Genomic DNA, 17045 nt, shown 5'->3' on the forward strand with positions numbered 1-17045 from the left:
CCTATGAGCCTTGTACCTAGCCTATCCTAGCTATCAGAGCACTGCAGAGAGAGACAGAAGGAGAGAGAGCCCTATGAGCCTTGTACCTAGCCTAGCTATCAGAGCACTGCAGGGAGAGATAGGAGAGAGAGAGCCCTGTGAGCCTAGCGCCTAGCCTAGCTATAGACAGAAGGAGAGAGAGCCCTGTGAGCCTAGCACCTGGCCTAGCTATCTGAGCACTGCAGAGAGTGACAGAAGGAGAGAGAGCCCTGTGAGTCTAGCACCTAGCTTAGCTATCTGAGCACTGCAGAGAGGGGCAGAAGGAGAGCCCTGTGAGCCGAGCACCTGGCCTAGCTATCTGAGCACTACAGAGAGTGACAGAAGGAGAGAGAGCCCTGTGAGTCTAGCACCTAGCCTAGCTATCTGAGCACTGTAGAGGGACAAAAGGAAAGACAGCCTTGTGAGTCTAACACCTAGCCCAGCCTAGCTATCTGAGCACTGCAGAGAGGGACAGAAGGAAAGAGAGCCCTGTGAGCCTAGCACCTGGCCTAGCTACCTGAGCACTGCAGAGAGAGACAGAAGGAGAGAGAGCCCTGTGAGCCGAGCACCTAGCCTAGCTTTCTAAGCACTGCAGAGAGAGACAGAAGGAGAGAGATCCCTGTGAGCCTAGCACCTGGGCTAGCTATCTGAGCACTGCAGAGAGCGACAGAAGGAAAGAGAGCCTTGTGAGTCTAGCACCTAGCCCAGCCTAGCTATCTGAGCACTGCAGAGAGAGACAGAAGGAGAGAGAGCCCAGTGAGTCTAGCACCTAGCCTAGCTATCTGAGCACTGCTGAGAGGGACAGAAGGAGAGAGAGCCCTGGGAGTCTAGCACCTAGCCTAGCTATCTGAGCACTGCAGAGAGAGAGACAGCAGGAGAGAGAGCCCTGTGAGTCTAGCACCTAGCCTAGCTATCTGAGCACTGCAGAGAGGGACAGAAGGAAAGAGAGCCTTGTGAGTCTAGCACCTAGCCCAGCCTAGCTATCTGAGCACTGCAGAGAGGGACAAAAGGAGAGAGAGCCCTGTGAGTCTAGCACCTAGCCTAGCTATCTGAGCACTGCAGAGGGACAAAAGGAAAGAGAGCCTTGTGAGTCTAGCACCTAGCCCAGCCTAGCTATCTGAGCACTGCAGAGAGAGACAGAAGGAGAGAGAGGCCTGTGAGTCTAGCACTTAGCCTAGCCTAGCTATCTGAGCACTGCAGAGAGAGACAGAAGGAGAGATAGCCCAGTGAGTCTAGCACCTAGCCCAGCCTAGCTATCTGAGCACTGCAGAGAGGGACAGAAGGAGAGAGAGCCCTGTGAGCCTAGCACCTGGCCTAGCTATCTGAGCACTGCAGAGAGCGACAGAAGGAGAGAGAGCCCTGGGAGTCTAGCACCTAGCCTAGCTATCTGAGCACTGCAGAGAGAGACAGAAGGAGAGAGAGCCCTATGAGCCTTGTACCTAGCCAAGCCTAGCTATCAGAGCACTGCAGGGAGAGACAGAAGGAGAGAGAGGCCTGTGAGTCTAGCACTTAGCCTAGCCTAGCTATCTGAGCACTGCAGAGAGGGACAGAAGGAAAGAGAGCCTTGTGAGTCTAGCACCTAGCCCAGCCTAGCTATCAGAGCACTGCAGAGAGGGACAGAAGGAGAGAGAGCCCTGTGAGCCTAGCACCTAGCCTAGCCTAGCTATCTGAGCACTGCAGAGAGAGACAGAAGGAGAGAGAGCCCTGTGAGTCTAGCACCTAGCCTAGCTATCTGAGCACTGCAGAGAGGGACAGAAGGAAAGAGAGCCTTGTGAGTCTAGCACCTAGCCCAGCCTAGCTATCTGAGCACTGCAGAGAGGGACAGAAGGAAAGAGAGCCCTGTGAGTCTAGCACCTAGCCCAGTCTAGCTATCTGAGCACTGCAGAGAGCGACAGAAGGAGAGAAAGCCCTGTGAGCCTAGCACCTAGCCCAGCCTAGCTATCTGAGCACTGCAGAGAGGGACAGAAGGAGAGAGAACCCTGTGAGCCTAGCACCTGGCCTAGCTATCTGAGCACTGCAGAGAGCGACAGAAGGAGAGAGAGCCCTGGGAGTCTAGCACCTAGCCTAGCTATCTGAGCACTGCAGAGAGAGAGACAGAAGGAAAGAGAGCCCTATGAGCCTTGTACCTAGCCTAGCCTAGCTATCAGAGCACTGCAGAGAGAGACAGAAGGAGAGAGAGCCCTATGAGCCTTGTACCTAGCCTAGCCTAGCTATCAGAGCACTGCAGGGAGAGACAGAAGGAGAGAGAGGCCTGTGAGTCTAGCACTTAGCCTAGCCTAGCTATCTGAGCACTGCAGAGAGAGACAGAAGGAGAGAGAGGCCTGTGAGTCTAGCACTTAGCCTAGCCTAGCTATCTGAGCACTGCAGAGAGCGACAGAAGGAGAGATAGCCCAGTGAGTCTACACCTAGCCTAGCTATCTGAGCACTGCAGAGAGGGACAGAAGGAGAGATAGCCCAGTGAGTCTACACCTAGCCTAGCTATCTGAGCACTGCAGAGAGGGACGGAAGGAAAGAGAGCCTTGTGAGTCTAGCACCTAGCCCAGCCTAGCTATCTGAGCACTGCAGAGAGAGATAGAAGGAGAGAGAGGCCTGTGAGTCTAGCACTTAGCCTAGCCTAGCTATCTGAGCACTGCAGAGAGAGACAGAAGGAGAGATAGCCCAGTGAGTCTAGCACCTAGCCTAGCTATCTGAGCACTGCAGAGAGGGACAGAAGGAAAGAGAGCCTTGTGAGTCTAGCACCTAGCCTAGCTATCTGAGCACTGCAGAGGGACAAAAGGAAAGAGAGCCCTATGAGCCTTGTACCTAGCCTAGCCTAGCTATCAGAGCACTGCAGGGAGAGATAGGAGAGAGAGAGCCCTTTGAGCCTAGCACCTAGCCCAGCCTAGCTATCTGAGCACTGCAGATAGGGACAGAAGGAAAGAGAGCCCTGTGAGTCTAGCACCTAGCCCAGTCTAGCTATCTGAGCACTGCAGAGAGCGAAAGAAGGAGAGAGAGCCCTGTAAGTCTAGCACCTAGCCTAGCTATCTGAGCACTGCAGAGAGGGACAGAAGGAGAGAGAGCCCTGTGAGCCTAGCACCTGGCCTAGCTATCTGAGCACTGCAGAGAGCGACAGAAGGAGAGAGAGCCCTGTGAGTCTAGCACCTAGCCTAGCTATATGAGCACTGCAGAGGGACAAAAGGAAAGAGAGCCTTGTGAGTCTAGCACCTAGCCCAGCCTAGCTATCTGAGCACTGCAGAGAGAGACAGAAGGAGAGAGAGCCCAGTGAGTCTACACCTAGCCTAGCTATCTGAGCACTGCAGAGAGGGACAGAAGGAAAGAGAGCATTGTGAGTCTAGCACGTAGCCCAGCCTAGCTATCTGAGCACTGCAGAGAGAGACAGAAGGAGAGAGAGGGCTGTGAGTCTAGCACTTAGCCTAGCCTAGCTATCTGAGTACTGCAGAGAGGGACAGAAGGAGAGAGAGCCCAGTGAGCCTAGCACCTGGCCTAGCTACCTGAGCACTGCAGAGAGAGACAGAAGGAGAGAGAGCCCTGTGAGTCTAGCACCTAGCCTAGCCTAGCTATCTGAGTACTGCAGAGAGGGACAGAAGGAGAGAGAGCCCTGTGAGCCTAGCACCTGGCCTAGCTACCTGAGCACTGCAGAGAGAGACAGAAGGAGAGAGAGCCCTGTGAGCCTAGCACCTAGCCTAGCTTTCTAAGCACTGCAGAGAGAGACAGAAGGAGAGAGAGCCCTGTGCGCCTAGCACCTAGCCTAGCCTAGCTATCAGAGCACTGCAGAGAGGGACAGAAGGAGAGAGAGCCCTGTGAGTCTAGCACCTAGCCTAGCTATCAGAGCACTGCAGGGAGAGATAGAAGGAGAGAGAGAGCCCTGTGACCCTAGCACCTAGCCTAGCCTAGCTATCTGAGCACTGCAGAGAGCGACAGAAGGAGAGAGAGCCCTGTGAGTCTAGCACCTAGCCTAGCTATCTGAGCACTGCAGAGAGGGACAAAAGGAAAGAGAGCCTTGTGAGTGTAGCACCTAGCCTAGCTATCTGAGCACTGCAGAGAGGGACAGAAGGAGAGAGAGCCCAGTGAGTCTAGCACCTAGCCCAGCCTAGCTATCTGAGCACTGCAGAGAGGGACAGAAGGAAAGAGAGCCCTGTGAGCCTAGCACCTGGCCTAGCTACCTGAGCACTGCAGAGAGAGACAGAAGGAAAGAGAGCCTTGTGAGTCTAGCACCTAGCCCAGCCTAGCTATCAGAGCACTGCAGAGAGGGACAGAAGGAGAGAGAGCCCTGTGAGCCTAGCACCTAGCCTAGCCTAGCTATCTGAGCACTGCAGAGAGAGACAGAAGGAGAGAGAGCCCTGGGAGTCTAGCACCTAGCCTAGCTATCTGAGCACTGCAGAGAGGGACAGAACGAAAGAGAGCCTTGTGAGTCTAGCACCTAGCCCAGCCTAGCTATCTGAGCACTGCAGAGAGGGACAGAAGGAAAGAGAGCCCTGTGAGTCTAGCACCTAGCCCAGTCTAGCTATCTGAGCACTGCAGAGAGCGACAGAAGGAGAGAAAGCCCTGTGAGCCTAGCACCTAGCCCAGCCTAGCTATCTGAGCACTGCAGAGAGGGACAGAAGGAGAGAGAGCCCTGTGAGCCTAGCACCTGGCCTAGCTATCTGAGCACTGCAGAGAGCGACAGAAGGAGAGAGAGCCCTGGGAGTCAAGCACCTAGCCTAGCTATCTGAGCACTGCAGAGAGGGACAGAAGGAGAGAGAGCCCTGTGAGCCTAGCACCTGGCCTAGCTATCTGAGCACTGCAGAGAGTGACAGAAGGAGAGAGAGCCCTGTGAGTCTAGCACCTAGCCTAGCTATATGAGCACTGCAGAGGGACAAAAGGAAAGAGAGCCTTGTGAGTCTAGCACCTAGCCCAGCCTAGCTATCTGAGTACTGCAGAGAGGGACAGAAGGAGAGAGAGCCCTGTGAGCCTAGCACCTGGCCTAGCTACCTGAGCACTGCAGAGAGAGACAGAAGGAGAGAGAGCCCTGTGAGCCTAGCACCTAGCCCAGCTTTCTAAGCACTGCAGAGAGAGACAGAAGGAGAGAGAGCCCTGTGCGCCTAGCACCTAGCCTAGCCTAGCTATCAGAGCACTGCAGAGAGGGACAGAAGGAGAGAGAGCCCTGTGAGCCTAGCACCTAGCCCAGCTTTCTAAGCACTGCAGAGAGAGACAGAAGGAGAGAGAGCCCTGTGCGCCTAGCACGTGGCCTAGCCTAGCTATCAGAGCACTGCAGAGAGGGACAGAAGGAGAGAGAGCCCTGTGAGTCTAGCACCTAGCCTAGCTATCAGAGCACTGCAGGGAGAGATAGAAGGAGAGAGAGAGCCCTGTGACCCTAGCACCTAGCCTAGCCTAGCTATCTGAGCACTGCAGAGAGCGACAGAAGGAGAGAGAGCCCTGTGAGTCTAGCACCTAGCCTAGCTATCTGAGCACTGCAGAGAGGGACAAAAGGAAAGAGAGCCTTGTGAGTGTAGCACCTAGCCTAGCTATCTGAGCACTGCAGAGAGGGACAGAAGGAGAGAGAGCCCAGTGAGTCTAGCACCTAGCCCAGCCTAGCTATCTGAGCACTGCAGAGAGAGACAGAAGGAGAGAGAGCCCTGTGAGCCGAGCACCTAGCCTAGCTTTCTAAGCACTGCAGAGAGAGACAGAAGGAGAGAGAGCCCTGTGAGCCTAGCACCTAGCCTAGCCTAGCTATCAGAGCACTGCAGAGAGGGACAGAAGGAGAGAGAGCCCTGTGAGCCTAGCACCTAGCCTAGCCTAGCTATCTGAGCACTGCAGAGAGGGACAGAAGGAAAGAGAGCCCTGTGAGCCTAGCACCTGGCCTAGCTACCTGAGCACTGCAGGGAGAGATAGAAGGAGAGAGAGAGCCCTGTGACCCTAGCACCTAGCCTAGCCTAGCTATCTGAGCACTGCAGAGAGCGACAGAAGGAGAGAGAGCCCTGTGAGTCTAGCACCTAGCCTAGCTATCTGAGCACTGCAGAGAGGGACAAAAGGAAAGAGAGCCTTGTGAGTGTAGCACCTAGCCTAGCTATCTGAGCACTGCAGAGAGGGACAGAAGGAGAGAGAGCCCAGTGAGTCTAGCACCTAGCCCAGCCTAGCTATCTGAGCACTGCAGAGAGGGAGAGCCCTGGGAGTCTAGCACCTAGCCTAGCTATCTGAGCACTGCAGAGAGAGAGAGACAGAAGGAAAGAGAGCCCTATGAGCCTTGTACCTAGCCTAGCCTAGCTATCAGAGCACTGCAGAGAGAGACAGAAGGAGAGAGAGCCCTGTGAGCCTAGCACCTTGCCTAGCCTAGCTATCAGAGCACTGCAGAGAGGGACAGAAGGAGAGAGAGCCCAGTGAGTCTAGCACCTAGCCCAGCCTAGCTATCTGAGCACTGCAGAGAGGGACAGAAGGAAAGAGAGCCCTGTGAGCCTAGCACCTGGCCTAGCTACCTGAGCACTGCAGAGAGAGACAGAAGGAGAGAGAGCCCTGTGAGCCGAGCACCTAGCCTAGCTTTCTAAGCACTGCAGAGAGAGACAGAAGGAGAGAGAGCCCTGTGAGCCTAGCACCTAGCCTAGCCTAGCTATCAGAGCACTGCAGAGAGAGACAGAAGGAGAGAGAGCCCTGTGAGTCTAGCACCTAGCCTAGCTATCTGAGCACTGCAGAGAGAGACAGAAGGAGAGAGAACCCTGTGCGTCTAGCACCTAGCCTAGCTATCTGAGCACTGCAGAGAGGGACAGAAGGAAAGAGAGCCTTGTGAGTCTAGCACCTAGCCTAGCTATCTGTGCACTGCAGAGAGGGACAGAAGGAGAGAGAGCCCTGTGAGTCTAGCACCTAGCCTAGCTATCTGAGCACTGCAGAGAGGGACAAAAGGAAAGAGAGCCTTGTGAGTCACCTAGCCTAGCTATCTGAGCACTGCAGAGAGGGACAGAAGGAGAGAGAGCCCAGTGAGTCTAGCACCTAGCCCAGCCTAGCTATCTGAGCACTGCAGAGAGGGACAGAAGGAAAGAGAGCCCTGTGAGCCTAGCACCTGGCCTAGCTACCTGAGCACTGCAGAGAGAGACAGAAGGAGAGAGAGCCCTGTGAGCCGAGCACCTAGCCTAGCTTTCTAAGCACTGCAGAGAGAGACAGAAGGAGAGAGAGCCCTGTGAGCCTAGCACCTAGCCTAGCTATCAGAGCACTGCAGAGAGGGACAGAAGGAGAGAGAGCCCTGTGAGCCTAGCACCTAGCCTAGCCTAGCTATCTGAGCACTGCAGAGAGAGAGACAGAAGGAGAGAGAGCCCTGTGAGTCTAGCACCTAGCCTAGCTATCTGAGCACTGCAGAGAGGGACAGAAGGAAAGAGAACCTTGTGAGTCTAGCACCTAGCCTAGCTATCTGAGCACTGCAGAGAGGGACAGAAGGAAAGAGAACCTTGTGAGTCTAGCACCTAGCCCAGTCTAGCTATCTGAGCACTGCAGAGAGGGACAGAAGGATAGAGAACCCTGTGAGTCTAGCACCTAGCCTAGAGCCCGGCGTTCAGGCTGCCAATAATAAACACTGAGAGACCCAACACTGAGAGGTACATATAAGCTCAACACTATAAAAATATAGGCTAGACTTAATTATAGACTCAACACTAGAAAGACACACAGATGCAGAGACCCCCCCCCCCCCCCCATCTCTCTCATCTTCTACGACTTGCAGTTTTGCATGCTCCGCAGCGTGGTTTAATAGAAACTTGTTTTTCTTCTAGTTCTCTCTCCATTTTCTCCCTACGTCTTGTTGTGCGGAGGAGAGGAAGTGGATTGAGCCCTAGGACAGGGATGAACTGGCTTGTTTATAGAAGCAGCACTTTCTCAAAGAAACTAAACGTTATTTATTTTTAATCATCCCACCGCATTTCACACGCTACCACACTGGCTGACTGTCCCAGAGGTAGTATGCTGAGGGGGGATGGTGGGGGGCAGAGGAAAGAAAAGCAACCACTCACCAGCTCCACCAACGACAGGCCTCCGTAGCTGTGCGCCACGAAAAAGACGTTCCTGGCGGCGGCTTTGGACACAAAGTGGTCCCACACGTAGAGCACGTGTTCCTCGGGGGAGCCGTTTTCCTGGAACACAAGGACAGAACTTCACGTCACATCCCCCAAAAACAAGAAGAAAAGACACAACAAAAAAAAACACATCGCAGAGAAATAGAACGGCGTCAGCGAGAGAGATTGAAGAAGGGTTGAGAAAGACAGTGCCAGTGTGTCATAGACAGTGAAAACAAGCGGGAGAAAGATCCGAGTTAAAAAAAAGTTAACTAACTCTGAGAGACGTAAAAAGAGGAAAAAGGTGAGAGTGAAACTCGGGGAGAGAAAGTTCTGTCACAGTTGGCATGCAGGCCTCCAGAAATAAAAATGAAAAAGCACTGCTGATGGCAGAGGGTGTGTTTTATAAACGCCGACTGCTCGCTGGATCAATAAGTCTTGCATATTGCAAATGCCCTAAATGTAAAACTCGATAGGTCGCGTGACGTAACGTTTAAATCTTAATTTGTGCCTGGATCGATGGAGCATCTATACGGCAATAAAGGCGTAATGGGCAAACACAGGGGAAGGTCAGGGGAGAGAACAACAGAGAGGACGCACACACACAGTACACACCATGGATTTGTCTGACCATAAAGTACACCCACGTGGGTTGTATTTTAATGGAGCATCACTAAGTGCAATTGTTTGTGCCATTCTCCATCCACCCTCAGCAGGCTAGATAATCGATTCCCAAATAAATACCCTTTCTGTCAATCGGTGAAGCCACTCCAAAGCCATTTCAGAGCAAAAACAGTCTGGTTAAGCTGCCTGCATGGTGTTTACTCACAGGGGTAAAAAGTAACAAAGCTTCATGCCCACTTAGACTAAATGTCTGGGGAGATTGTTGGATGCTATGCTGTGACTGAGAGATCTAGTGGTTTATCCAAGGCATTGGCTGTTTCATAGATATCAGGGAACAATGCTGTGTTATTTCACTGATGACACAGCTTACACCCACTCACACCCAAGCTTTGAATATTAAAAACAGGCAAAAGTACACTTTTCAATCTAGTTGTTGTTAGGCTGTTGTTATTTTGCTGGGCGACTGTGTGTGCACGTAAGTGTGTGTGCGCGCGTGTGTGTGGAGGTACAGTAAATGAACCCATCAGCTTGTTTATGTTTGCTGGCATAATGAGATGGGGAGGGAGGGCGGCTGGGTTCAGAGACAGACTCTACGGAGGGTGATGCAACAGCGGGTAATGCTGCGCCCTGCCCCGCCCTGATCAACTGCGGGTGGAGGGGGGGGGGGGGGGGGGGGGGGGGGGGCAGAGTTGGCTGCCTGAAGGCCTGTGACATCAAAGTCCTTTGAAGCCCTCCTCTCCTTCTCTGTGTCACCCTTCATCTACAGGGCTCTGTTTCATAATCACTTCCTCCCACCCTCCAACTTCACCACCTGTTCTCCCTCTCTTCACCTGACCCTCCCTACGGAGGCTTGTTGGCTGGTCGCGTGGACTTACACACATACCTTCTGAATATCCCTCGTGTCTAAACCATGTGTTATTGGTCTTAATATTCTGTGTCAATAGCAGAGTCGGAGAATGGAGCAAAACAGATAGACAAAAGCACCAGGGTCTTTAAATGGTTAGGCGCTGTGCTGCGTATGAAGGAGTGCTCTGGGAGGTCCAGTTTCCGCCTGCTTCACATTCGATTTGGCTCGTTTGGAGCTCGAGCAGCGGCACGGCAGCGCTGTGACCGCAGCGGCGTGGTCATCATGGCAACCAGGTAGCGTCTCCCCTTATCGCCCGAGCGCAGAGCCTCGACACCTGGCCCCATCGCGCCACACGGCTCCACACGCCCACCCACCTCCCCTGATTGACTATCTGGCCCGATAGCACGTTGCATTATCTAAACACTCATTTGCATATTGATGTAATTATTTTCCGGGGTTAATTAGCTCCTGCGAAGCGGGCTGCCCTCAGAGACTCGCTTCCTGTCACACGCCTGCCCGTTTAGTTTATATTTTTTATTTCACTTATTTTCCATTTCCCCCCAGGTCGTCCGATGTGTGTGTGCCAGGTCGTACAGATTCCCCACTGATCACCTGTTGCCAGCATCTTCAAGTGATGACTGTCACTGGCGTTTTGGAGTGTGCGTGCGTGTGCGGATTGATTGTGGCACTGTTGACGGTAGCCAACAGTACATAGAGTCCCTCTAGAATGTACAATATGAGGACCCTCTCAGGCTTCCAGTGAGCTGTCCAACTGTTACCATACCAATTAAACACTCCAGGCCTGAAGAACTATAAACACACTATGGATTTGGGGCGGTAGGTAGCCTAGTGGTTAGAGCGTTGGGCCAGTAACCGAAAGGTTGGCTAGATCGACTCCCCGAGGTAAAAAGTTTTTAAAAAATGTCATTCTGCCCCTGAACAAGGTAGTTAACCCATTGTTCCTAGGCCGTCATTGTAAATAATTAGTTCTTAACTGACTTGCCTAGTTAAATAAAGGTAAAAAAAAAAAATTAAAATAGGAGTGAGTCTCTTGTAAGCAAATTATATCCTACTTTTATCATTTAGCTAGCCTCTTTACGTTTACAGTTTTTTGCCATTACAGTTTTAGCTAGCAATGGCTAATCCTGATATGAATTGAATTTCAATTGAAAAGCCAACTTCGTGTACCGACTTCTAATTCCACTATAGTTCATCATAGCCAGTTTAATGCAAAATATGTCCTTCTTATTTTCTTGAATAATACAGGTAAATGTGAAGGGCCTTACGATGAATTTACACAATGTAACAGAACATAGAACAAACAACAATAACCTACATTTAAACATCGACTGCTATGTGCAGCGGGTAGGTTTGTCCGTATTGACATCCTATTTTAATGTCTCCTTTGTGCACAAAGCAAAAGGTAAACAACTAACAGAGCAGTGTTGATTTCAGAATGAAGTATTTTCGTCAGTTTAGTAGCCCTGGGCTCGTCCAACTGCAGAGAAGGGATGTGAGGGTTCAGGGAGGTGCTATGCCTGGGAATAGCCAAGGAGTTATGTCCTTCTTCCTGTACAAATTCCTATCAATATACAGTTTGACAACAATGAGTCTTACCCTACAGCCCTTCTGTCAGTGCTCCTTGAAGACGGGAAACAGCTTTTGCCATCGCGCAAAGATCTCTAGAGGGTACTGTTTGTTCATCCCAAACGGCTTCCCAGCCAGATGCCATCCGTGGCTCAGAACCAGCTCCTTCTGCTTCTAATGTTCGAACCTGGCCACGATTGGACGGGGGCCAGTGGGTCGTCCTCCCTAGCTCCCTCCTGACATTGGCTTGGATCTCACCCGGTGGACCAGATGGAAAGAGATGCTCTGCACCGTGTCGTTGTCCAGTTGTAGTTCATTAACCAGGAATGTTTTCAGTGTGTCCTCCACATTTTCTTCTGGCTTTTCAGCTATTCCACTCAAGATAAGATTGTCTCGTCGATCGAATAGTTAGGTGCAGGATTTTCTCCTACATTTGGAAGTTTTCAGTAGTGATGACTTCCACAATTGTTTGTACACCTTTCACAGTTTTCTTCAATACATCAGAGTCCTTTTGTGTATTCCTCCAATAAAATGCTTGTGAAATACACAGTTTTTCCCCCCCAACTCTTTCAGATCTTCTATGAGGTTTTCCAGCCTGTCCAACAACACAAGCTTGTTTAGTTTTGCGTCAACAGAAGCAAGTAGTTCTTGGTTAGGTGACGTAGTTCTTGGTTAGGTGAAGTAGTTCTTGGTTAGGTGACGTAGTTCTTGGTTAGGTGACGTAGTTCTTGGTTAGGTGAAGTAGTTCTTGGTTAGGTGACGTAGTTCTTGGTTAGGTGAAGTAGTTCTTGGTTAGGTGACGTAGTTCTTGGTTAGGTGAAGTAGTTCTTGGTTAGGTGACGTAGTTCTTGGTTAGGTGAAGTAGTTCTTGGTTAGGTGACGTAGTTCTTGGTTAGGTGACGTAGTTCTTGGTTAGCGCCGTCAAGTGACCATATAGGTCGCTGAGCCCTTTTCCCTCAATTTTTCTCTGGATTCCAACTTGAGTTCAAACGCCCGTATCGTGGAGGCATGTGTGGTATCCAGTGTTGCTTTGAGTTAGAGGCATGTTTGTTGTTTGTGGCTACTATTGATATTAAGCATCTAGTTTAGAAGTGTAAAAAAAGCACGCTTTTGTTACAAACCTACCAGACCACTTCACAGCCGAGCGTGCTTAGCCGGGCATGCTCAAAGCATGAGCAGCTGAACTTATTTAGGCTTGAACTTATTTAGGTGTGCCATAACAAAAGGGTTGAATACCCTTTATTATATTAGCCCAGGACATTTCAGCTTTTCATCTTTTTATTTTCATCTTTTTATTATTACTTGTCAAGCTTTCTAAAAACATAATTCCACTTTGACATTATGTGGTATTGTGTGTAGATCCGTGACACAAAATCAGAATTTAATACATTTAGAATTCAGGCTGTAACACAACAAAATGTGGGTAACAATCAAGGGGTGTGAGTACTTTCTGAAGGCACTGTAGACTTATCTATTATCCATAATCACCTGCTTACTGCCCCTCATTGCGTGCTACCTCCCTGAGTGTTATCTCACAAACCTTTCACTGTCATACAGTACAGTGTGTGGAGCTCTCGGCGGTGCGTACGTTTGTATTAATTAGCTGGATACCGTGCGAGCTGTCTGTTTCCAGACTGGTTAGGGTAGGACTACGTTTGAGTGACACTAAACACAAGGCAAACTGTGTGTCTGGGTTTTCAAGACTAGTGTTCCTCACTGATTACTGCCACCAGCACAGAGCAGAGAGAGAGAGGAGCTGTCAACCTGCCCAGCTAGCTAGCGCTGAGACAATCACTCAACACCACATCCCTCTGCCTCTCCTCCTCTCTTCCGCTATCCACTTCATCACTCCTTTTACCCCTTTCTACTTCCCTTTTTACCACTCCAGAGCCATGCGAGGGGAAATTGAGATACAGGTCCACTCCAGCTGAACAGATCAGGTGTTTTGAAAGGCTTTGGCGCGTGGTGCAAAACGAGACATGATCAACACAGGGCAATGAGTGAATTCAAATCAAAGACAGATGCATATATGCATGCACATAGGCCGTTTGGGATGAACAAACAGTACCCTCTAGAGATCTTTGCGCGATGGCAAAAGCTGTTTCCCGTCTTCAAGGAGCACTGACAGAAGGGCTGTAGGGTAAGACTCATTGTTGTCAAACTGTATATTGATAGGAATTTGTACAGGAAGAAGGACATAACTCCTTGGCTATTCCCAGGCATAGCACCTCCCTGAACCCTCGCATCCCTTCTCTGCAGTAGGACGAGCCCAGGGCTACTAAACTGACGAAAATACTTCATTCTGAAATCAACACTGCTCTGTTAGTTGTTTACCTTTTGCTTTGTGCACAAAGGAGACATTAAAATAGGATGTCAATACGGACAAACCTACCCGCTGCACATAGCAGTCGATGTTTAAATGTAGGTTATTGTTGTTTGTTCTATGTTCTGTTACATTGTGTAAATTCATCGTAAGGCCCTTCACATTTACCTGTATTATTCAAGAAAATAAGAAGGACATATTTTGCATTAAACTGGCTATGATGAACTATAGTGGAATTAGAAGTCGGTACACGAAGTTGGCTTTTCAATTGAAATTCAATTCAATTCATATCAGGATTAGCCATTTTCAATTGAACTTCACAAATATTAGATGAGTATATCAGGATTAGCCATTGCTAGCTAAAACTGTAAATGTAAAGAGGCTAAAAGATAAAAGTATGATATAATTTGCTTACAAGAGACTCACTCTAATTTATTTTTATAGAACCTTTATTTAACTCAGTCAGTTAAGAACAAATTCCTATTTACAATGCCGGCCTACTCCGGCAAACCCGGCGACGCTGGGCCAATTGTGCGCCGCCCTATTGGACTCCCAATCACGGCCGGATGTGATACAGCCTGGATTAGAACCAGGTACTGTAGTGACGCCTCTTGCATGGAGATGCAGTGCCTTTGACCGCTGCGCCACTCTGGAGCCCAGAGCCCAGATACTCTACAGATTAAGATGGCGCAAAATGGAAGAGTGATTGGGGAAGTTGTATTTTCTTTAATCATGGCTTAAACAACAAAAAAAGAGTGGTTTTATTCTTACTGGTAATCAGATGAATTATAACATCCATGTGACTATAAGATATAGTACCAGTCAAAAGTTTGGACACACTTACTCATTCAAGGGTTTTTCTTTATTTTTTAAAACTAATTTCTACATTGTAGAATAATAGTGAAGACATCAAAACTATGAAATAACACATATGGAATCATGTAATAACCAAAAAGGTGTTAAACAGATCAAAATATATTTTAGATTCTTCAAAGCAGCCACCCTTTGCAATGATGACAGCTTTGCACACTCTTGGCATTTTCTCAACCAGCTTCACCTGGAATGCTTTTTCAAAAGTCTTTAAGGAGTTCCCACATACGCTGAGCACTTGTTGGTTGCTTTTCCTTCACTCTGCGGTCCAACTCCTCCCAAACCATCTCAATTGGGTTGAGGTTGGGTTTCTGGAAGCCAGGAAATCTGATAGATCACTCTCCTTCTTGATCAAATAGACCTTTCACAGCCTGGAGGTGTGTTGGATCATTGTCCTGTTGAAAAACAAATGACAACCCCACTAAGCGCAAACCAGTTGGGATGGCGTATCGCTGCAGAATGCTGTGGTATCCATGCTGGTTAAGTGTGTCTTGAATTCGAAATAAATCACGACAGTGTCAGCAGAAAAGCACCCCCACACCATCACACCTCCTCCTCCATGCTTCACGGTGGGAACCACACATGAAGAGATCATCCGTTCACCTACTCTTTCGTCTCACAAAGGCACGGCGGTTGGAACCAAAAATCACACATTTGGACTCGTCAGACCAAAGGACGGATTTCCACCTGTCTAACATCCATGTCCAATTCATGCTTGAAAGTACAATTTCTATTAGAAATCACAAGACTCAACAGCATCACAGAAAGAGGGAGATGCTAAGCAAGGGGGTTGTTGGGAAACTCTTCAGGCATATTTCTTTGACAAAGTCGAGATCTATTAAATTCTATTAATTAAAGCAAATATATGTTATTATACGGGTAAAATGCTCCATATGCCATAGAACGTAAGCTAAAAATGTTTTGCTACAAATTTATTTTTGTATTAGGTACACCATGGCATTGCTGATGACTGTATTGTCCAAATGTGTTGTATCGTGCGTGTTTGTCTTTCTGTTTGAGTATTGTTATGTATATTGTCTAATATATTTTTTATCAGAATAAAAAATAAATACAAATAAGCTCAGGAGTAAAAGTGTGCTTAACAAGTCATAATAAGTTGCATGGACTCACTCTGTGTTCAATAATAGTGTTTAACATGATTTTTAAATGACTACCCCATCTTTGTACCCCACACATACAATTATCTGTAAGGTCCCTAAATCAACCAGTGAATTTCAAACACAGATTCAACCACAAAGAGCAGGGAGGTTGTTCCTATGTTTCACAAAGGGAACCTATTGGTAGATGGGTTTTTTAAAAAGCAAACATTGAATATACCTTTGAGCATGGTGCAGTTATTCATTTTAAATTGTGGATGGTGTATCAATACACCCAGTCAATACAAAGATACAGGTGCCCTTCCTAAATCAGATGCTGGAGAAGAAAGGAAACGCTCAGGGATTTCACCATGAGATCAATGGTGGTTTTAAAACAGTTAAACAGAGTTTAATGGCTATGATTGGAGAAAACTGAGGATGGATCAACAACATTGTAATTACTCCACAATACTAACAAAATGACAGAGAGAAAAGAAGGAAGCATAAGCAGAAAAAAACATTCCAAAACATGCATCCTGTTTGCACTAAGGCACTAAAAGTAATACTGCAAAAAATGTGACAAAGAAATTCACTTTTTGTCCTGAATAAAATGCGTTATGTTTGGTGCAAATCCAACACAACACAGGACCACTCTTCATATTTTCAAGAATGGTGGTGGCTACATCATGTTATGGGTATGCTTGTCATCGGAAAGTACTAGGGAGCTTCTTGTTTTTTAAATAAAAATAAACGGAATAGAGATAAGCACAGGCAAAATCCTAGAGGAATACCTGGTTGAGTCTGTTTTCCACCAGACACTGGGAGATGAATTCACATTTCAGCAGGACAATAACCTAAAGCACAACGCCAAATATACACTGGAGTTGCTTACCAAGACGACATTGAATGTTCCTGAGTGGCGTAGTTACAGTTGTTACTTAAATTGGCTTGAAAATCTAAGGCAAGACTTGAAAATGGCTGTCTAGCAATGATCAACAACCAACTTGACAGAGCTTGACACATTTTCTTAAGAATAATGGGCAAATATTATACATTCCAGGTGTGCAAAGCTCTTAGAGACTTAACCAGAAAGACTCACTGCTGTAATCGCTGTCAAAGGTGAGTGTAACTTGTATTGACTTAGGGGTGTGAATACTTATCTAATGAAGATATATTATTCTCCATCAAAAAGAAATGATAATAATTATTCCACTTTGTGTAGATCATTGACCAAGAACTACAATTCAACCAATTTTAATCCCACTTTGTAACACAACAAAATGTGGAAAAAGTCAAGGGGTGTGAATACTTTCTGAAGGCACTGTACGCTTGCACACAAGCACGAGAGTGCACGCACACACACACTAAAGTGTCTATTGACCAACGCCCTCGACAGGTCAGAATCGGACTTTGCCCAGCTTGCTAGTTTTGCTCTGTGTTGTGAGAAAGAGCACTACAGAGTCTAACAGTGCGTTCTATTCTCCACCCATCCTACCCCTCGTACCACTGAGGCCCACACACTCCCACAGTCCTCCAGAAACTCCCTGTGTGTTTTCTTTCCCTAGTTCCTGCTCTCTGTTTACAGGACAGTAATGAGAGGCAGGGAGAGGAGAGCACCCTGCTACGGCCACAATAACAGCACCAACGCCAAGACAAACGGCCCAGCC

The 17045-nt window shown here is 48.5% G+C and overlaps 1 protein-coding gene across 8 annotated transcripts in view; it reads right to left on the reverse strand.

The window, feature by feature from the left end:
- The window catches only part of LOC110535712 (family with sequence similarity 172 member A), a 245931-nt gene that overhangs the window by 136645 nt on the left and 92241 nt on the right, over positions 1–17045 (reverse strand). For all 8 annotated transcript variants that reach the window (XM_036935495.1, XM_021620906.2, XM_021620902.2 and 5 more), the window contains exon 8: positions 7989–8108. In XM_036935495.1, coding sequence (XP_036791390.1) covers positions 7989–8108 — 120 coding nt within the window. The remainder of the gene's footprint in view (positions 1–7988; positions 8109–17045) is intronic.

Source organism: Oncorhynchus mykiss, chromosome 11 (genome assembly GCF_013265735.2).
Source record: "Oncorhynchus mykiss isolate Arlee chromosome 11, USDA_OmykA_1.1, whole genome shotgun sequence".
Classification (NCBI taxonomy): Eukaryota; Metazoa; Chordata; class Actinopteri; order Salmoniformes; family Salmonidae; genus Oncorhynchus; species Oncorhynchus mykiss.